We start from the raw sequence: 21,890 nt of genomic DNA, 5'->3' as shown, positions 1-21,890 counted from the left end.
AGGCTCACTCGGTGGCCTGGGCCTGGGCCACAATCTTTCTAAAGCATTCTGGCCATCCGAGTCAAGCAGAATTTTACTCAAGCTCTGTATACTCACTCACACAGAGAAATTCATCAGGGTAAGTCTTTGGTTCAGTTACTGCTTCAATCAAGAATAAAATGACTTCCTAAAGTGTCTCAAACCAACCAAGAGGACGTGTTCTAAGCTGCTCTCCCTGGTGGTCCAAAGACCACGGCACCAAGGTGCTGGGTCCCGAGACCACGCATGCTCACGCGGCCCTGCACTGACCCAGCCACTCACTCACCAGGGCCCTGCCAAGAGGAGCTGACTAGTTCCATGGTCTCTGCGTCACTCTGGGAGACTGAGTATCCCAACGACCGCATTATATTGGGGAAACTGGGCCACCACCCTACATGCTGGCCCAGGGAACCACAGGACACACTTCCCAGCGCCAGCCGTCACATCCCCAAATGGAGAGATTCTTTCACTGATTTCCATCTCTGCTGGGCTTTTAAACAGATAAAAGCCTTCTTGCTTTATTCTTAACTTCTACCTTACTTGTGACGTTTTAAAACCATCTCCTGTGTTTCAGAAAAAGAAGCTCAATGGCATCTTCTTACCCGTCACAGTCAACAATTTCAGGGCCTTCAAAGGAAAATGGATCAGCCTTGTCTGGCTCTGACTTCATCTTGTACGTTTTTGTCAGGACTGAATTGGTAAAGTAGTCGTTGGGTTCAAAGTGGAACTCTAATACAAAAGACTGGGGAAAAAAAAAACAAAACTCAGACTTAAAATCTACAGATAACTGGGGACAGATTTTACAAACCACACGGTACCTGCTGGAACCGAGCTCCCCAAGGCAGAATACTGAAGAGCTCAGATGGTGTGGCCACGTAATGAGAACGTCTTGACTGCAAAACCACCAGCCCAAAGTTAGAGCCCAGGCCAGGCTGGGGAGACCCCCGCCACCCTGAGTGCACACGTGGGCACGCTGCCCGGGACCCTGCCCCCGCGGTCACAGCAGGAGGGGGTCTGGAGGGGGAGGCCAGCTGCAGCCCAGCCCCCGCTCTGCCACTCTTGGGCAGAGCAGTTCCTTCCCGGCCCCTCAGTGAAAGCGCAAGACTCCATGTGGGCAGAGAAGCCTTCTGCGACCCACCATGGACGCGCTCACCCTTCACTCACAAAGCGCTCAACAGACAAGAGGGGGTACAAAGCAGTGGGAACTAATCAAATGGCAACACAGAAGACATGCGCGCCTGCAGAACAGAACAGACAGACACTGAGATCCCCCCTCTGGGTGAAAAGCCCCAGGAACGCAGCAGTGGCCAGCACGCTGGGAAGCAAGGGCACTCGTGTGCTGCAAAGGGCAATTCTGCAATATCAAAAGTTAACAAAATGAAACACTCTGGGACTCCATAATCCGGTTTTGAGGAACGTGTTGTATCTGAGAAGGACACCTGGCCAGGAGGAGCAGCGTGTGCAGACCTGCCCCTCAGCCCGGCTTCCCCAGGGCTCAGTGAACCACAGACAGCCCAAAGGACCCACTCCGGGCCTGGACGACCTCTGTCCATCAGCACTGTCAGATTCTGGGAAGTCACTCAACTTCCCTATGCTTTTGCTTGCCCTCTCTCCATGAGGTCACCCAAGGATTACTCTGCGGGAGCAGTCGGAAGGCAGCCAGGGTCTCAGGCATTACCAGTTAAATGTTAGCTCTTCCCATTTTTATTCCAAGGGTACAACAATCAGCTGGGAAAGTAATTTAGGCAAACTAAGGGGAGGAGGCAGACACAGGCAGGCAGAGACCCGGCGGCAGGGAAGGGAGGCTGACAAGCACAAGTCGTGGCTCTGGGAGACCAAACCGTAGTGAGGACAGTATCAGGGAAACAAACGGAGAACCGTCCTGTTCAGGCTTCAGAAGTGGGGAGCTGGGCTCTGACCTGCTCTTGACCTGCCCGGATTCCAGGCCTGCCTGCGAGCACAGTGAGTCAGGTGGCACTCTAGATAAGAAAAGGACTGGGTCCTGGAATCTCTTAAGCTCCAGGTGGCCTGGCCAGCCCCTCGGGGTCTAAGAAGTCTTATGACACACAAGGTGAAACAAACAGATGGTAACAACCACGCGCGCTCAGGCATGTCTGACTCTGTGACCCCATGGACTGGAGCCCGCCAGGCTCCTCTTGGCCATGAGACTCTCCAGGCAAGAATACCGGAGTGGGTTGCAATGCCCTCCTCCAGGGGATCTTCCTGACCCAGGGATCAAACCTGCATCTCCTGCGAGCACAAGCAAGTCAGGTGGCACTCTAGATAAGGAAGGGAATGGGTCCTGGAATCTCTTAAGCCCCTGGAGGCCTGGCAAGCCCCTCGTGGTCTAATAGATCTTAGAGATGAAACAAACAGCATTTTGAAAGTTAAAGTGAAACCAGAGCTACATTTCTGAGCACAGACTGATCACGATATCAGTTCGTGGCCTGAGATTGTAAACAGGAAACCCCAAAACTCCAATTTGAAGGATCGCCCATGGGGCAGACGCACCGCCCGGGACCCTTTCCAAATCGGGACCCTTTCCCAGTTGGGACCCTTTCCCAATCGGGACCCCAGCCTGCTGGAGTCTGGGTGTAGGCTGCTGGCCCAATCTGGTAACACACGCACGGTTACTTCTATCGTTTCTATTCTTTTCTTTTAATGACTGTTTATTAAATTTAGTCAAATAACCTTCTATAAAAAATTGAAATTGTGTGTAACAAGAGGTTTGTTTTGTTGTTGAATCCTTTGAATCTAGAACTGAAGTCAAACTTTTGGTACAAGACAGGAAGGCAGCTATGGGCAGTGAGATCCCTCCCCAGGCCTCTCCTGACCTGTCCCCCGGAAACCCATCTCCACGCTGGGCTCCGGCAGCATACACTCTTCCTTCAGAACTGCTGAGGGTCGTGACCACAGGCATGGACAGGCCACTCTGGGGACTGGGCTGGACTAACCAACAGCTCTGTTCCACTGTCCTCCATCACCCCCTACTGCTGAATGGACACAATTACTTCCCTCTTTCCCTCCTCTCCTTCCCCTGTCATCTCTCCAAGCCAAGGGTGTTACTTCTTTACATTTTCCTCCTTTTCCTTCTCTCCTGGGCCTCTGTCTGGTTGAGAACACGGTGAGGGTGTGGGTGGGAGGGAGCCTCACGAGGGAGGGGGTATGTGTGTAATTACGAGCTGCCCGGGCGGCACGGCGGTAGACAGTCCACCTGCCAGCGCAGCAGCGAAGAGGCCCGAGTTTGATCCCTGAAGTCAGGAAGGTCCCCTGAAGAAGCACATGGCATCCACGCCAGTGTCCACTGGGAAGCTAAGACAGATGGGCTGAGGAAGGCAGGAATCACCAAATCACATATATACGCACGTACACCCCCACCACCCCAGGGGACGAGGATTCACAGCCATCGCAGCGCACTACAGCTGACTGCCACAGGACACCTCTAGGGGTGTGGGGCCAAGCCTCACCTGGGTGAAGAGTGCCACCTGGGAAGAGAGTCACAGGGGAAGGCCCTGCGATGAGTGGGGTGTGGCAGGAAAGAGGGGATTCCCTTGCTACCAGAAGGACCCCCAAACCGTGCGCAGGCATCACTCCAGCTGGCGCCCCCACCCCACCTGCAGAGGGGTGACTGAACATCCTTCCAGGGTGCAGCCGGCAGGGAAGGGACAGACGCAGGTGTGTGGCCCCAGGCCACCCACTGGACAGGAAAGGGGACAAGCCCTGCGGTCCGCAGGTGCCGTGTCTCCAAGACCTGAAACGCAGAGCCGCGGGCAGGCGGGCAGCAGGTGGCGCTGGCATGGGCCCCGCCGGGCACAGAGGGACTGCAGGTTGGAGCAGCGCTCTCAGAGGACCCAGCGCAGGCAGCCTCATGCTGAGACTGCTGCAGAGAACGGGGCCGGCAGGCTCACTCACTGGCGCGCAGCCCACAGAAACAAGTATTCTGGGAAGCACAGCTCAAGGAGCAGAGGAACGCCTCTCCATCATACCCACCCGAGTCACTCTCAAAACCAAGGGCGCCGGCCTCCTCCAGCCCCGAGCATCTCTGCTGAAGTGCTGCCTGTACTTGAGGACGTACCCACCCCTCTGTAACCGGCTCCATATACATCCCATCCTCAAAACCCTGGGGAGCACCAGAGAGAAGGGTGACCCCAGTCCACAGGACGGAGATGAGCCGGCTCAGGAAGCAGAGCATGGCCAGCAAGCACCCCGGCCGGGAGGCCCGCCCTGGCTCTGAGTGCCGCACCCAGCACCGAGCAGCGCAAGGCCTGAGTCGCCTCTGGGCGAGGCACCAGTCAGCCTGCAGGCTGCTGAGCGAGGCGGGAGACTGGGAGTAGGGCGTGTCACCCGAGGCGCCCAGCGGGCGGGCGCTTTCTCGCTGGCTCCCAGCTCACCCCCCTGGGGACCCTGGCCCTCCGACACCAGGCAGTACTCACCATGGGCTGTCCAGGGCCAGAAAATTTCACTTTTATATCCTGCAGGTGTTTCAAGATCGGCTCATCGTACTCCTGATCACAAAGAGAGAAAAGAAGGCCCTGGTGGGTGGCAGAAGACAACACACCTGTCCCACTGAGCCACTGCTTCACCTCCCTCTCGACTCTGGGTCACCAGCCCTGCCCTGTCCCTCCCAGGAAGCCACTCAAACGTCCACTCACCACCAGCCTCGTGGTGGCCGCAAGGCGGGGGGCCATGGGAGCCCACCATGGGGTGGGAGCCCCGCCGGCTCTCACAGCACCCCCAGCTGTCAGTGCAGACGGAATCAGAAACGCCATCAGTGCAGACTGACGGTCCTCACAGCCCCAGAGAGACAGGATCAGAAGAGACGCCTGGACAAGCTACTGACCTGGGCAGCCATTCCCCCTCAGTGCACAAGGCAGTAAGGATCCAGTCACTCAGTCAAGACCACTTACAAAGTGCACCCGAGACCCTAATGACAGGCACTACAGAAGAGCGTCTGACGACGGCTCTAGACTTCACAAGTCATCATTACGCAAACGCACAAGTCTACCACGCCAGTTATTTGAGAAAAACTCAGGGGGAAGAAAAATCACAAGACCCGAGACCCAGAGACCACATACTAAGGAAAGGTGCTTTAGTTGTAAATCAGTCACTTCTTCAACCCAGAAGTCTAAAGGATTTCCTGAGGCCCATTAAGCCTGAAATCTACCAGCTTCCCAATTTTAAGTTCTTTCTACACCACGGGCAGACCTCGTTTAACACACTTCACAGATATTCTGGATTTTATTTGCAAATTGAAGGCTTCTGTTAACCTTGGGTTGTCAGATAATGGTTAGCATTTTTCAGCAATAAAGTATTTTTAAATTAACATATGTACATTTTTGTCAATGGACATGATTTTGAGCAAGTTCTGGGACATGGTGATGGACAGGGAAGCCTGGTGTGCTGCAGTCCACGGGGTCACAAAGAGTCAGACACAACTGAGTGACTGAACAACAAAAATGTACATTTTTTAGACATAACGCTATTGCACACTTAACAGATTATAATATAGTGTAAACCTAATTTTTATTACTCACTGGGAAACCAAAAAATTCACATGACTCACTTTAATGCTATGTTCACGTTACTGCAGGGTGCTGGAACCAAATGCACAATGTCTCCGAGGCCTGCCTGTATAGTACCACAAAACCAGCAATAACAAAGGCACCTTGCAAGTCTCTGGACAAAAGGTAAGCTCAAAACAGTTCTTAAAGGCCACATCCATATGAGATGTCAACTCCAAATTCCAGAAGCAGAAAGCAAGGCTCCACAGTGATGCACGGCGATCCCCTTCCTCCTCAGTCAGACCAGCAGCGCCCACGGGACTGCCCCTCATGGTGAAACCACCAGGATGGTCTCCACTTCCTCAACCAGCCATGTATCAACACCGGAGAGTGAGGACGCTCGATGGCCTAAATGAGCAGTTCCAAAACCAAGGGTCAGCAGTGGAAGCTACTCGAGGGCTGATTTAAAGCTGCCCCCCACAAGTTTCAAAGTCATGAAGACACATCAGAATCTCCCGAGCCTCTACAAGCACCTCAGACCCTCACTGACTCGGGGTGGGAGGCACTGATGCCGCTGATTCGCTTTACAAGTTACTCAGAAGACTCTAACATACAGTCAGTGAGAATCTGCTTCTAGCAGGTACTACCCAAGTTTCTCAATAAATTTCTGGCTCACGGCACTCTTTTAAAAGCACAATCCAGTATTCTTTCTTCTTTTTCTCTTTTTGGACCACACCACTCGGATTACAGGATCTCAGTTACCAACCAGGGATCAAACCTGGGCCCAGCAGTGAAAGCACAAAGTCCTAACCACTGGGCAGCCAGGAATCCCCAGTGGTCTACCACTCTTCAACCACATCTTTTCCTATGGAAGCGAAGCTCGGATAGGAACACACAGGCTTATGCTTCCTGCCTGGAGAAGTCCTTTCAGCGTCTGTTCCAGAGCTGGCTTGGTGGTGGTGAAGTTTAACTGTCGCTTGTCTGCACAGCTTTTCATTCTGCACCTCCACTGGCCACACCGCTCTGCCTGACCCCCGAACTGGAAGCGAATAGTTTTCACTGTTAGGGTAATCATGTTCCCATTATGGCAACTGAAATTAGTTTTAATTGTTTGTCTGGCTATTGATTGTGGAAACTGATCAACATCTTTCGCTATTGTGGTTTTGCAACTGTTACTCATTTAATATCACTGTATCATGATTGGCCAACAAAAAACCAGTAGAATCCTGTACCAAGACTACCATTTGACAGAGAGCCTGAAATCACCGGTAAACCCTGTAAACCAGATGCGTATCAGAACAACCTTGGAATTTCTGAAAAATACAAATGCCCAGGTATTGCTTTTATCCTCCAAAGCCGCAGCTGCGCTTCTGCAGAGCAGCCAGGCTCAGAGACAACCGGACTGTCTGGCCCTTCATCGCATGTGCCTCACTTTTTCTCTTTCGTGGTCAGTGCTCGCATTTCATTTCATTTGTTTTCCAATTTCTCCATCTTTGTTTTCGATGTTCTTTCTCAAGTCTTTATCAAACATAGGAGAAAAGCTTTTGTAGACATATACAGAATAGCATGTATAATATAGACATTTTAGAAAACTTACAAAATTTTGCCTGCCAGAACAATTTACGACATTTTGCTTCCACTTGTTTGACTTAGTCTGAATAGAATGCTAGATTTCTAATTTAAAAAAATAGATACGCAACAAGCAACAAAGGTTTACTGTATCATCATCCTGTAATAATCTGTAACGGAAGCTATGTGTATGTGTCACTGAACCACCAGGCTATCCACTTGCAACGCTGTAGGGCAACTGTACTTCTACACACACACATATTAAGGAAAAAAGAGGAACATAAGGGCTACTCTAATACACGTATCTGAAACATCCCCCAGCCTGGACGGAGAGCAGGAGCTCATTCCTGCCCCGCCTTCTCAGGACCCGGCACCCAGACACGCGTTAGATGAGGCAGGCAGAGGCAGCGACGCAGTGTGTTTCTGAACCGCAATGACCGCCGCCCTGGAACCGCACAGGAGCTGCAGCACTGAGCGCCGTCTGCACGCCCGTCATGGCCACGTTCTCCGACACGAAAGCGCTGTGCCAACCCACCCAAACCAGAAGCAGAGCCCAACCTCTCTGTGGACTTCTGAGCAGTACTGATTTCTGAATTCCGGAAACTCACCCCAGGGAACGTCACGTTTGTTACCTTTTAACTGGTTCACCATTTCACTACAGAAAGCTCCATAAAGCAAGACAAAGACAGCTGGGCCATTGCCATTGAGGGAAAAAAAAAAGACTTTTTCAAGGAAAATTATTAGAAGAATAATAGCAACTTGTTAATATTTGTACAATTAGCAAGACTGCATGACAGGCCATTTCAAATTTCAAAAATCAATCAAAAGACAAGACTAAGTCAGTGTGCGCCTGTGTGTCACCGTGCACAGACACGGGTGTGTGCACGTGTGCACACACTGGAGCCCTCAGTACCAGCGCTTCCTCCGGGCCCTTGTCCCCACTCTTCTCTCGTGTCCACATCATGTGAGTGAAGCGAGGAAGGCTCGGGAATCTGTTCACTCTCTTCCTGCGGCAAGGCTGCAAGCAACAGCAAAGCTACCTTGGGCTCGGCAGAGGTTCCGCGAGGCAGGCCTTCCCAGGGCACCATAGCACAAGGGTGCCGGGGCCCTGGCTGATTCCTCCGCCAAGCTACGGCCACACAAGAGGCCTCTACACTGCCGTCAACACCTGCTGCGAGCTCGCCAACAGCTCGCCTGCCTAAGTGGGAATGTGCCGTGAGCCTACCTGCACCAGCTCACTCAGCATGTCCACGTTTCTGAAGATGGTGAACCAGAACTCTGGAATGCCTTTCGGGTTTGGCTCTTCTGCTGCCGCTGCCTCTTTTTCTGCTATGACTGCTTTATTTTTCATATCTCCCTACAAATGCAAAGATGCAAAACAGAATACTTATGATGAAGCAACAAGTTTACAGACTTTGCAGTGGCTTATTTAATACAGAATATAGTTTCAGAATCCCATTAAAACCTCTATCAAACTCCTTGTCTTTGAATCTGCATCTCCAGGACCACTGTGCCATCACACTCTCAAATGTCTCAGAGGAACAAAGCCTTTCAGGCATCCATATCTGGATGTAATTCCTCAGTATAATTCTAGACCACGGGGAGCAGAGCTGCAGACTGGTGCAGGCCCCCGACGGGGAGAGGCCGCCCAGTGCTGGCTTGCCCCCCACCCGGAACAATCACCAGCAGAGGACACTCCAGGACCTCTGCAACAGAAATGCCGCCACGCTGCACACCCAAGGCTGCAGGGGTGTTGGGACAGAGGCAGCGTGCAAACAGCAGGGTGGTGAGGAAGGTGACATGCCCGGCAGGAAGGGACTCTTTGCTACGTCACAGCCCCTATGCGTGATTCTCAGGGGAAATGGTGACAGGGGTCTTCAAGCTGGCAGAGGCAGAGTCTCCTCCCACAGTGAAGGCCTGACGCACAACTACCCACAGGCACAGCTTCAGCTACACCAGACATGACGTGTTTGCAAGCAATCAAAAAGACACATGGCGACCAAAAATAGCATATACTTCAAAAAACCCTCTCTGAACGTTTACACTATGCGATAGAAGGACGACTTCCAATGTGCTATCAGGCGACAGAGCTCAGCGGGTTGTGCTGGGGCTCCCACAGCACTGGACTGGTGCCTGTCACCAGCCCCAGGAGAAGGCTGCCAGCAGGGGGCGGTCAGAGCACGTGGCCCGAGGAGCATCTTCCAGCGTCCAGTGACTGTGAGAGGCACCAGGGCCGCTCCGCCAGCTCTGAGTTCCTGTGTGCTCTGCCCACCGCAGCCCTGCTTCCAGGACCTGCCCTCCTGGGCATAGGTGTGCTCTCCCCTTGGGGGTCTTTGCCTCCTTCGCCTCCCCAGACGGTCCGCACTACATGCAGCCTGCCCCAGACGGCCAAGTAGGGGGACTGTGTCTGGTAACTGACAGAGCCAGTCAGACGCCAGACTTGCAAGCCACCCGTTTCATCGTCCTGAAGAAATCTAAGCTCCAGTACTTTGGCCACCTCATGCGAAAAGTTCACTGGAAAAGACTTTGATGCTGGGAGGGAGTGGGGGCAGGAGGAGAAGGGGACAACCAAAGATGAGATGACTGGATGGCATCACTCACTCAATGGACGCAAGTCTGAGTGAACTCTGGGAGTTGCTGATGGACAGGGAGGCCTGGCATGTTGCGATTCATGGGGTCGCAAACAGTCGGACATGACTGAGCGACTGAACTAAACTGAATTGAACTGAAGGGTGAAGCCACGCCTACTGTTAGGAGCTCTCCTCTACGTAGAAGAAAACCATCTTATTTCTTTTTTTACCCATCCCCCACCGCGCCCCACAGCTTAGGATCTTAGTTCCCCAGACCAGGACTAGAACCGGGCTGCGGCAGAGAAAGCACCAAGTCCTAACTGCTAGGTCACCACTGAAGGCCGTCTCACTCGCAGCAGCAGTGAAACAGACCACCAGCGCGCTCATGAAGAGACTTACGGCCAATTTGTCCTCCTCTTCATTTTCACTGTGCCATTCAGATTCTGCGTCTGTTGGCTCAACGTCACCAGTGATGAATTCCCTTCTCTAAGAGTAAAAAACAAGATCTTACAGTTATTCAGAAAGTTGAGAGTCAAGACAATTAACCTGTAAATACTGTGAGTGAAAAGACTGGAAACTGGCTGCTGTTGTAGCTTGTTTTAAGATGTTCAGTTGTGAGGCTTAAGGAGAGACATTCAGTGATCCCCGGGTATTTCTGGATGTCTTTCCTGGAGAAAGATCTGAAACTCACTAACAGCACCTGACCTTGTCGAAGAGAGGCTGGTATAAGGCTGCATACTTCCTCTCCAGGTCATGAACTTCTTCATAGAACTTGGCTTCTATATGCGCACATTTCACCTGGAGCTGCTTCAATGCGTTGATTCTTCTTTTTACTGCTTTAGGTAAACTAGAGAGGGGGGAAAAAAATCCAGATGACTGCGAAGTAAGTACTTTTTTTTTTTTTTTTTTTTTACTAAAACAATACTAACATAGAATTAACATCCCCACCATGAAACAGAGCTTCTAAAAATCATTAAGAACAAAACAAACACCCACCTCCACCAAGAGCAAGGTGGTGGGCGAGGAGGAAGCTGAAAAGATAATTCACAGAACATACTGGACTGACCAAAAAGTTCCATTGCTTTCTCAGTTCAGTTCAGTTCAGTGGCTCAGTCGTGTCCGACTCTTTGCGACCCCATGAATCGCAGCACGCCAGGCCTACCTGTCCATCACCAACTCCCGGAGTTCACTCAAACTCATGTCCATCGAGTCCGTGATGTCATCCAGCCGTCTCATCCTCTGTCATCCCCTTCTCCTCCTGCCCCCAATCCCTCCCAGCATCAGAGTCTTTTCCAATGAGTCAACTCTTCGCATGAGGCGGCCAAAGTACTGGAGGTTCAGCTTTAGCATCAGTCCTTCCAATGAACACCCAGGACTGATCTCCTTTAGGATGGACTGGCTGGCTCTCCTTGCAGTCCAAGGGACTCTCAAGAGTCTTCTCCAACACCACAGTTCAAACGCATTAATTCTTCGGCGCTCAGCTTTCTTTATGGTCCAACTCTCACATCCATACATGACTACTGGAAAAACCATAGCCTTGACTAGACGGACCTTTGTTGGCAAAGTAATGTCTCTGCTTTTGAATATACTATCTAGGTTGGTCATAACTTTTCTTCCAAGGAGTAAGCGTCTTTTAATTTCATGGCTGCAGTCACCATCTGCAGCGATTCTGGAGCCCCAAAAAATTAAGTCTGACACTGTTTCCACTGTTTCCCCATCTATTTCCCATGAAGTGATGGGACCGGATGCCACAATCTTCGTTTTCTGAATGTTGAGCTTTAAGCCAACTTTTTCGCTCTCCTCTTTCACTTTCCTCAAGAGGCTTTTTAGCTCCTCTTCACTTTCTGCCATAAGGGTGGTGTCATCTGCATATCTGTGGTTATTGATATTTCTCCCGGCAATCTTGATTCCAGCTTGTGTTTCTTCCAGCCCAGCATTTCTCGTGATATACTCTGCATATAAATTAAATAAGCAGGGTGACAATATACAGCCTTGACGTACTCCTTTTCCTATTTGGAACCAGGCTGTTGTTCCATGTCCAGCTCGAACTGCTGCTTTTGAGGTAAATATAAAAGCCGTTTTTCATTTTCATCAAAAATTTCATTGAACAATGCATTCAGTGTTTTGTCCTGCTGCCTCCCGCCATCTTTCAGGCAACCTGTAATCCCACTCATTTAGTCAGTGCCTCTGCTGCCCTCTGCTGCTGCGCTGAGTCTCCTCTGGCTGGCGAGCAGGTGCTGCTCTCCAGCTGGCCGCTCAGGCCGGGGGCGTCTCCTGTTGCTGAGCACAGGCTTCAGCAGTTGCAGCGTCAGGACTCAGTAGTCGAGGCTCCTGGGCTCTGGAGCACAGGCTCGAGATTTGGGTCGTGTGGACTTAGCTGCTCCGAGGTGTGTGGGATCTTCCTGGATCAGGGATCAAACCCGTATCTCCTGCTTTGGCAGGCAGATTCTTTATGACTGTGCCACCAGGGAAGCTGCTTTTTATCTTTTTGAGCCAAAAGAACTGTTCCAAGTGCCTTTTACAGTGTTCCAGGGAAGTGAAATTTTTTTCGATTAAAAGAATTTTATAACGCCCAAGGTAAGTAGAAATCAGAAGGTGCAAGGTCTGGTGAATACGGCGGATGAACCAGAACTTCCCAGCTGAGCCTTTGCCTGGTCATCGAATAAACATATGGTCTTGCATTATCCTGATGACGGAGGGCGTGCTTGCTGCTGCCTAATCCTGGATGCAGTCGGCAGAGTGCTGCTCTCAGCTGGTCTCACCGGGAGTAGTACTTGGCAGAATTAACTGCTTGGCTTTCCAGAAGGAGCTCGTAACACAGGACTCCTTTCCAACCCCCCACATATACTATGTCACCTTCTCTGGGTGGAGACTGGTCTGTGGTGTGGCTGGTGAGGGTTCATCTCACCTGCTCCATGATCCCTTCCATTCCGCATTCTCGTACAGAATCCACTTTTCATCACCCGTCACAATTTATTTTAAAAACAAAACGTTCTCGTCACATTTAAGTAGAGTAAGGTAAGGAAGTGTTAGTTGCTCAGTCGTGCCCGACTCTTTGCGACCCCATGGATGGCAGCCCACCAGGCTCCTATGTCCATGAGATTTTCCAGGCAAGGATACTGAAGTGGGTTGCCATTTCCTTCTCCAGGGGATCTTCCCAACCTAGGGATCGAACCCAGGTCTCCTGTACTGCAGGCAGATTCTTTACTGACTGAGCTACAAGGGAAGCCCATTTAGTGAGAATCACATGTAAAAACATGGTCAAGGTTTTCTTCACTTAACTTACGTGGAACCTAAAAATCAAAGTGATTAACATAACCAAACTTGTGCAAATGACTGTCAATGCTTGATCTGGATACTCTGACACAGGCTGTCTCCTGTAGAGTGTAACGCTCACTGCTATCAGTTAACGTCTCAATTTGATCACCATCGATTTAAACTGGTCTACCTGACCTTGGAGCATCATCCAGCAAGAAACCTCAGCATGAAATCACTTTTGATACTTTGATCAGTCACAGCACCCTCTCCATATACTACACAAATCTTTTTTTGTTTCTGACAAAGAACGTTCAACCTACCACACAAATGCACTCATCTCACATGCTAGCAAAGTAATGCTCAAAGTTTTCCAAGCCAGGCTTCAACAGTACATGAACCAAGAACTTCCAGATGTTCAAGCTGGATTTAGAAAAGGCAGAAGAACCAGAGATCAAACTACCAACATCTGCTAGGTCAGTGAAAAACCAAGAGAGTTCCAGAAAAACATCTACTTCTGCTTTATTGACTACACCAGAGCCTTTGACTGTGTGGATCACAACAAACTGGAAAATTGTTGAAGAGATGGTAATACGAGTCCACTTGACCTGCCTCCTGAGAAATCTGTATGCAGGTCAAAAAGCAACAGTTAGAACCAGACAAAGAACAACGGACTGGTTCCAAACTGGGAAAGGAGCACATCAAGGCCATATATTGTCACCCTGCTTATTTAGCTTATATGCAGAGTTGTAGTTCTAGTGCCGTCGCTCAGTCATGTCCGACTCTTTCCGACCCCATGAATCGCAGCACGCCAGGCCTCCCTGTCCATCACCATCTCCCGGAGTTCACTCAGACTCACGTCCATCGAGTCCGTGATGCCATCCAGTCATCTCATCCTCGGTCGTCCGCTTGTCCTCCTGCCCCCAATCCCTCCCAGCATCAGAGTCTTTTCCAATGAGTCACCTCTTCGCATGAGGTGGCCAAAGTATTGGAGTTTCAGCTTTAGCATCATTCCTTCCAAAGAAATCCCAGGGCTGATCTCCTTCAGAATGGACTGGTTGGATCTCCTTGCAGTCCAAGGGACTCTCAAGAGTCTTCTCCAACACCACAGTTCAAAAGCATCAATTCTTCGGCGCTCAGCCTTCTTCACGGTCCAACTCTCACATCCATACATGACCACAGGAAAAACCATAGCCTCGACTAGACGGACCTTGGTCGGTAAAGTAATACCTCTGCTTTTGAATATACTATCTAGGTTGGTCATAACGTTTCTTCCAAGGAGTAAGCGTCTTTTAATTTCATGGCTGCAGTCACCATCTGCAGTGATTCTGGAGCCAAAAAAATAAAGTCTAACACCGTTTCCACTGTTTCCTCATCTATTTCCCATGAAGTGATGGGACTGGATGCCATGATCTTCGTTTTCTGAATGTTGAGCTTTAGGCCAACTTTTTCACTCTCCTCTTTCACTTTTCCTCAAGAGGCTTTTTAGCTCCTCTTCACTTTCTGCCATAAGGGTGGTGTCATCTGCATATCTGAGGTTATTGATATTTCTCCCGGCAACCTTGAGTCCAGCTTGTGTTTCTTCCAGTCCAGCGTTTCTCGTGATGTACTCTGCATATAAGTTGAATAAGCAGGGTGACAATATACAGCCTTGACGTACTCCTTTTCCTATTTGGAACCAGTCTGTTGTTCCATGTCCAGTTCTAACTGTTGCTTGCTGACCTGCATACAGATTTCTCAAGAGGCAGGAGCCGGCTCACTAAGCGCAGCCGAGGAGCTACCCACGTCTGAGGTCAGGGGCAGCGGCCTAGAGTGACAGGCTGCGACGGTGCAGGAACAGCCGAGAGGAGCTACCCTGTGTCCGAGGTCAGGGGCGGCTGAGAGGAGACACCCCGGGTCCGAGGTCAGGGACAGCGGCCAGGAGGAGACACCCCGCGTCCGAGGTCGGGGGCAGCCGGGAAGAGACACCACGCGTCCGAGGTCAGGGGCGGCGGCCGAGAGGAGCTACCCTGCGTCCGAGGTCAGTGGCGGCCGGGAGGAGACACCCCGCGTCCGAGGTTAGGGGCGACGGCCGAGAGGAGCTACCCCACGTCCGAGGTCAGGGGCGGCCGAGAGGAGACACCCTGCGTCTGAGGTCAGGGCGACGGCTGAGAGGAGCTACCCCACATCCGAGGCCAGTGGCGGTCAGGAGGAGACACCCCGGGTCCGAGGTCAGGGGTGGCCGGGAGGAGACACCCCGGGTCCGAGGTCAGCGGCGGTATATGCAGAGTACATCATGTGAAATTCTGGGCTGGATGAATCTCAAGCTGGAATCAAGATTGCCGGGAGAAATATCAATAACCTCAGATATGCAGATGACACCACCCTTATGGCAGAAATCGAAGAGGAACTAAAGAGCCTCTTGATGAAGGTGAAAGAGAAGAGTGAAAAACCTGCCCTAAAACTCAGTATTCAAAAACTAAGATCATGGCAACTGCTCCCATCACTTCATAGCAAACAGATGGGGAAACAATGGAAACAGTGACAGACTTTTTTTTCTTGGGCTCCAAAATCATTGTGGACAGTGATGTAGCCGTGAAATTAAGAGACACTTGTTCTTTGGAAGGAAACCTGGGACAAACCTAGAAAGAGTATTAAAAAGCAAAGACATTACTTTGCCCACAAAGGTCCGTCTAGTCAAAGCTATGGTTTTTCCAGCAGTCATGTATGGGTGTGAGAGCTGGACCATAAAGAAGGCTGAGCACCAAAGAATTGATGCTTTTGAACTGTGGTGTTGGAGAAGACTCTTGCGAGTCCCTTGGACTGCAAGGAGATCAAACTAGTCAATCCTAAAGGAAATCAACCCTGAATATTCATTGAAAGGACAGATGCTGAAGCTCCAATACCTAGGCAACCTGATGTAAGAACCAACTCACTAGAAAAGACTTTGATGCTCGAAAAGACTGAAGGCAGGGAGAGAAGAGGGTGACAGAGGATGAGATGGCTGGATGGCATCACCACCTCGATGGACATGAGTTTGATCAAGCTCCGGGAGATGGTGAAGGACACAGAAACCTGGAGAGCTGCAGCCCATGGGGTTGAAAAGAGTCAGACACAGCGAAGCGACTGAACAACAACCGTCACTGGCAGAACCACCTTAACAGGAAGGAATCGGACTTTCTTTTGCCAACCTAACACAGACAATCAAACACGGAAGAATGGTCCAATCTCACAAAATAGCCAAAAGAATTTAAAAGAATCGCTGTCTTGGACTTCCCTGATGGTCCAGTGGTTAAGACCCTACCTCTCAATGCTGGGGACACAGGTTCGATCCTGGTCTGGGAGGGTCCCACATGCCACTGGCAACCTAGTCCATGTGCCGCAACGACCGAGCCTGCGCTCCTGAGCAAGAGGAGCCCCGCTCCCCGTGACTCGAGAAAGCGGGCACACGGCTGGAGACAAACTAACGACAAAATGGAAAGCAAAACAAAACAAAACTGCTATCTTTTATCAAATTGGCAATTTAAAAAAAATATTCCCAGGTCTGATGAAGCTGAGGGCAGAGGCCCTCTTACTGACCCACCTTTCTTAAAGGAAAATGAGAACCTTGAAAATATCCTTTGCCTCAACTTCTCAGAATTTAGTCTAAGAAAACAACCAAGTATTTATGGACTGGATGACCGCTGACGTGAAAGGTAAAGACTGGGAACAGGGACAAGATGAACAGGATTAAAACAGGCCCGGTGGACAATGTGCTCCCAAAGAATCAGTGCTCCCACCAGCACAGCAAAGGAGAAACCAGAGACAGCAGGCATGCGCGCCGCCCCAGAGCCAGAGAACGATGGGCCCCTCAGCCCTTTGGCACTCTTTACCTTCTAAGACATATTTTCATTTGGATGCTTTACTTTTATAAATCATAAGAGGGGAAAAAAATTTTTTTAATCCATCAAAATTATGTATTTAACTCAAAGCCCTTAGTCACAACCTGGAAAAAACCAGCAGATTCCTGGGCCCTTCAAAGATGCACACAGCCCCCTGCATGGACCGGGGTCCCACGTGGCGTCTTCCTCCGGGGGCAGCGCCGGCAGCTCTCAACAGAGCACTGCTCAGAAAGTGCGGCCGCCCAGGCCTGGGACAGTGGGCGCCAAAATCCACGCAAGTGCCTTGTGTATGGAAGGGCACTGTGTGCACAAGTGGCCTAAGCGCGTCCTTCCACATCCTGTCAATACAGTGTGAATGCTTGTAAACAATTCTGCTTCCTACAACTTCCTGTCCCTCTATGTGTTTGATCCGCCGTTGGCTGAATCTGCAGACGTGGACGGCTGAGTGTCCTGGGACAGCCTCGATCACAGAGGGCCCTGTCTTGGGACAACCATACCCACGCCAAGGGCAGTGTGGACAGAGGTGCCGCCCCCCAGGCTCCCACAGAAACTGAGCAAGACGACCGGAGAAGGCTGGGCAGGGATTTATCACGCCAAACGCATCAACACCTGCACTTCTCTTCTACATTAATTATACAACTTAGAAGTTAACCTCGTACCTTTCAAATCTACTTACTGGAGTAAAAACAACGGGGACTAAGCCAACTGGACTCAACACCCTTCCCAGCTCGCCTCCACACAGTGGCAGCAACTGCGCAGCCGTCTCCCCACGAGAGGCACGCCACACACAGCACGCAACACGGGACTAGCTCTACCCCATGCTCCCACCTCCTCCCAGCCAGCACCCCCTACGCGCCCAGTGTCTGCAGCAGGAAAGGGGAAACCAACATTCTCGCTTGCTTCCCCGGCTCACCCCAGGTCACCCCCTACCACCACACACACACCGATCCAGTCTGCAGCCCATCACAGAACCCCTCCCTCGAGCTCATCTCCCGGGAACACCCTCTCTCTGGGCAGAGCAGACCCCCAGCTTGACCTCCCTGTGACATCACCCCGTTCTGCGCAGGGGCGCCCGTGGAGAATGTGGACACACTGAGGCCCAGCCCTGCCCTGCGAAGGGCGTCCAAAGGCCCCTAGAGCGGGTGTCCTCACATGCCCGGGACAGGGCTTGCCCAAGTGAGCAGGCCTGGTGCCACAGGCTGGCAGGGCCGAGCAGGAGGACGGGCTCCCGGGGGCCCCCTCCGGCCCTTCCTGCACAAGTGAAGTCCTCTCGAGGCCTCAGGATGGCTCAGGGAGCCCGACCCGCCACACCACCCTCACCACAGGCCTGTGCCTCTGCCAGGCTCCAACCTGCGCTCATCTCTGGAGCCTCAGGGCCTGCTCTCACAGCAGGCAAGGTCTGCTGAATGAAATGCTTATCGCCAATCTAAAGAAACCAAAGTTTTCTTTCTTTGTTTCTTAAAGTTGCACCAAGTCTCGTTCAGGGCATACTTACGTCTCAATGTAGCTTGAAGGAGTGTGGGAGACATTGTCGAGTCGTTCCTGCAAAGCTGCCAAAACTTGAGGATTCTGCATCACCTGATCTGTGAGCTTTTCTGTTAAGAGTTAAAGAAAAAAGACAAAGCCAAAAAGACATAACATACACCCACCACACAACAGCCAACATAAAAACATTTTTTCCAGAAATACTTATTTTTTGGAGAAGGAAATGGCTACCCACTCCAGTATTCTTGCCTAGGAAATCCCATGGACGGAAGAGCCTGGCAGGTTACAGTCCATGGGGCTACGAAAGTCAGACACAACTGAGCAACTGGACAGCAACATACTACGGTACACAGAACTGTGAAAAAGTGAAAAGTGTCAAAGACACTTATTTTCAAAGGCATAATCTACGTCAGTCACCCAAGTGGGTGGTTAAGAGTCTACAGAGGGCGCCCGAGGGTCCTGCTCCTCACCTGAGCGGCGGAAGCCCCCACCTCCCAGCCAGGACACGGTCACCAGTCACACACGCGCTGTGCTGACCCCCGATGAACAGAGGACCCTGAGGGCCATCAGCCCTCCCGTGAACTGGCACACCCCTGGCTCACGACCCACGCTCTGCACTGAACCAACTAGCCCTCAGCGACACTGTACAGAAACCCAAAGTCCGCGTCCTCACCTGACTTGAAAGGAAGCCCAGACCTAGAGCCCTGCCCACCCTTTTGTAAGACGGTGACAAGAGCAAGCTGGATACAACAGCAGGCACTCTCTTTTAACATTTAACCACAAGTACAATGGCTACCAGGAAGCACTGTGTCTGCGTGTAAAACGTATGGAACTGCGTATGTAGAACTGCATACATGCACAGCGTGTAAATACTGAATACAGAGACTCACAGCTCTGGCTCCAGCCACCGAAAGGCCTACGAACAACGACAGCACGCACATTCTGGTTTCTAAATCTCTCTCCCCACTAAGACACAGGCTCCTTGCATACATGTAGACTTCAGGTCTGGTGCAAGGAAAGCTAAGAGACAATGGAACATCCCCTGTGCCACAAAGGTAGAGAGAACCCAAAACAGAGGGAGACAAAGCAAAGGGACACAAAAGCCAGCTTTAAGGGACCTCCAAGGCCACACGGGACAATTTGCACACCAAAAAGAATAATGATGGCAAATGATAAAACACCGAACAAAAAGCAAACCCATGAGTCTATAGTAATGTTAGAAAGGGACAGAGACAAGTGCTTCTTTAATGGATGTTATCTGTCAGTGAGATTGACAGAAACAGGAAAACACCCTCTTACTGACCACCAAGGTCATCCCCGACCCAGCCAGGACCGTCAGTGGTGTCTGAGTCCCCACGCAAGCGTCTCAGGGAACACACGAGGCCCACAGAACGAGGTGTCTGACCGCCTGCTGACTACAAGGCCCCTGTCAGTGGAGAGACCGGCGGACACTGGCTTCCCCTGTCAGCCTGAAGTGCCTGCTGGTCACCTGACTTCTGCCGGGTCTGAATGAAGCGCTGGCCTTCGTTTTCATCGTTCTAACTCTGCTAACGCCTCTGAGGTCCGGTGACCCAGAACTTGAATTCCTTGTTCTGGTCACTAAAAGGCTCAAGAGCAGGGGCCCTGCTCTGCATGCAAGGTCCCCAGCGGCTCTCCCTCCCACCTGCGGCACTGACCTGTATCACCTGCATGTTTAGCAGCTTCCAAGGAGTCTGAAGGAGCGCCATCTGGAAAACTAAGAGCATATATTTAAAAGTATTAGTCTCCACGAAGTTTCAAGACAGACAACACGGGCCATTTTCCTTACCTGACAAGAGCCGTCAGCTGGAGCACCAAATGACACTTGGCCCCAGCTCACCAACCAAAATGTACACTCCCGCAAGCAGAGTCCGCGCTGCCTTACCTGTTATCTGCCATCTGAATGTCTTTATCTCCTACAAATTAAAAATGAATGAACATTACTAAATATTCGCAAACAGAAACATTTCAAATGCATTCTTCTAACGCTGATTTTCTGAGATGAGGATGCAGGATGCGGACCTCCTAAGGAGGGGCGGGAGGGAATGCCCTGGGGCGCTGGGAATGTTCCCGACCTTGAATGGGGTACTGGTTTCCTGGATACAGACACTTGTCAGACTCATCAAATTATACAAACTACATGCATTTCAGTGCAAGCACATTTCGCTCATAAAACAGTTCTCTTGTTGGCACTGAAATGACCAGATTTCGGAATAATGACAATTAAACAATTTTAACTTGTGTTTATAGCAAGTTTTAGAAACAGGAACACTTATTTATGGTTAGGCTAATTATTTAAGAGCAATTCAAAACATTTACTGGTATTCATATTGTTTTTAAAACTGTAACTCACATGATGAGTTTAAAATTTTGTTTATTCCATATGGTCTTTTTTTTTTTTCTGGCAAGGCACTCAGATGGTCTTTTAATACTCAGAACCATTCTGTAAAATAGGTACTACCGCTACAGGCATAAAAAGGCTGAGGAACTTCCTCAGAGTCACAAAACGGAAAACATCTGGGACTGAATACACGACTCCCACACTGAAGGTGAAGTGCTTGCGTGAAAACACCACGCAATACGCTCAGCACGACCCGACTCTTACAAGAGACATAAAAAAAGACCACCTCCAGGTCAGGGGACTCTCTACCCATAAAAGGCAGGTCCTAAGACAGTCACTCCTTAGAGACCTTGATATTAACCCTGTCCAAATGCACAGGTAAAAAGAGTCAGGCTTGGTGATCAACCTTTCTTAGTCCTACGTTTAGCGACCCCCCCACCCACCCCAGAGCTCCGAGGGGCATTCTCAGGCTGACAACTGGTGGATGCCTCCTTCCTGGGCATCTGAACAAAGCAGAAACCCCTTAATCACTGCCCTGGAATCAAAGAGAATAACCCTTCCTAGTTAGGAAAAATAGCTCCAACTGGAATTTATGAGCTACAACTAATTTAGCTCATAACTATTTTAACTAACAAGACATGCTATTGTTTCAAAATAAAATAAATAAAACATGCTACCTATTGGTAGTTCGGGTGGTAAAGAATCTGCCTGCAACACAGGAGACCTGGGTTCAATCCCTGGGTCAGGAATGTCACCTGGAAAAAGAATTGGCGGCCCACTCCAGTGTTCTTGCCCGGGAAGTCCTACGGACAGAGGAGCCTGGTGGGCCCCCGGGGCCACAAGAGTCCGACACGACTGAGCAGCTACACCGCCACCAACTAGTCTAAGACTTGAAAACAGCACATACGTGTTACGTTATCGTTTTCAAAAAGCTAAATGACTTAAGCAAATGAAAACCAGCAGTGGAAAAACACTCTCCAAGGGTGCCCATCACCTTCTGCTGAGTCCACAGTCACCCACACAGAAACCTGAACCCCCATGCTCCCCAGCTGAGCTCCCCTGCAGTCGGCCGCATGCATACGACTATTGCCAGGTTTCTGTTCTGCCGTTTCACACACTATAAACGCAGAACACGAGACAGGCAGGCCTTCAAAACGACATCTGATGCCAACATGTTAAAAGCTAACGCACTTAGCTTTTACCAGTTGTTAAATACCAAAGCCTTCTCCCCCAGGATGTACCTCTGGAGTATCTACATGAAGACATCTCAGCT

The 21,890-nt window shown here is 50.6% G+C and overlaps 1 protein-coding gene across 3 annotated transcripts in view; it reads right to left on the bottom strand.

The window, feature by feature from the left end:
* NAP1L4 (nucleosome assembly protein 1 like 4) overlaps positions 1 to 21,890 on the bottom strand; it is a 51,359-nt gene that overhangs the window by 11,879 nt on the left and 17,590 nt on the right. For all 3 annotated transcript variants that reach the window (XM_040255305.1, XM_040255307.1, XM_040255306.1), the window contains exons 2-9: positions 20,162 to 20,192; positions 19,935 to 19,993; positions 18,269 to 18,368; positions 10,364 to 10,505; positions 10,058 to 10,144; positions 8,314 to 8,445; positions 4,452 to 4,523; positions 621 to 760 (exon numbers count right to left, since the gene is read on the bottom strand). In XM_040255305.1, coding sequence (XP_040111239.1) covers positions 621 to 760; positions 4,452 to 4,523; positions 8,314 to 8,445; positions 10,058 to 10,144; positions 10,364 to 10,505; positions 18,269 to 18,368; positions 19,935 to 19,993; positions 20,162 to 20,175 — 746 coding nt within the window. In that variant the 5' untranslated portion in view covers positions 20,176 to 20,192. The remainder of the gene's footprint in view (positions 1 to 620; positions 761 to 4,451; positions 4,524 to 8,313; positions 8,446 to 10,057; positions 10,145 to 10,363; positions 10,506 to 18,268; positions 18,369 to 19,934; positions 19,994 to 20,161; positions 20,193 to 21,890) is intronic.

This window comes from Oryx dammah, unplaced genomic scaffold, assembly GCF_014754425.2.
Source record: "Oryx dammah isolate SB20612 unplaced genomic scaffold, SCBI_Odam_1.1 HiC_scaffold_15, whole genome shotgun sequence".
Lineage (NCBI taxonomy): Eukaryota > Metazoa > Chordata > Mammalia > Artiodactyla > Bovidae > Oryx > Oryx dammah.
Note: the sequence above shows the minus strand (reverse complement) of the source record. Positions and strands in the feature narration are given on the sequence as shown.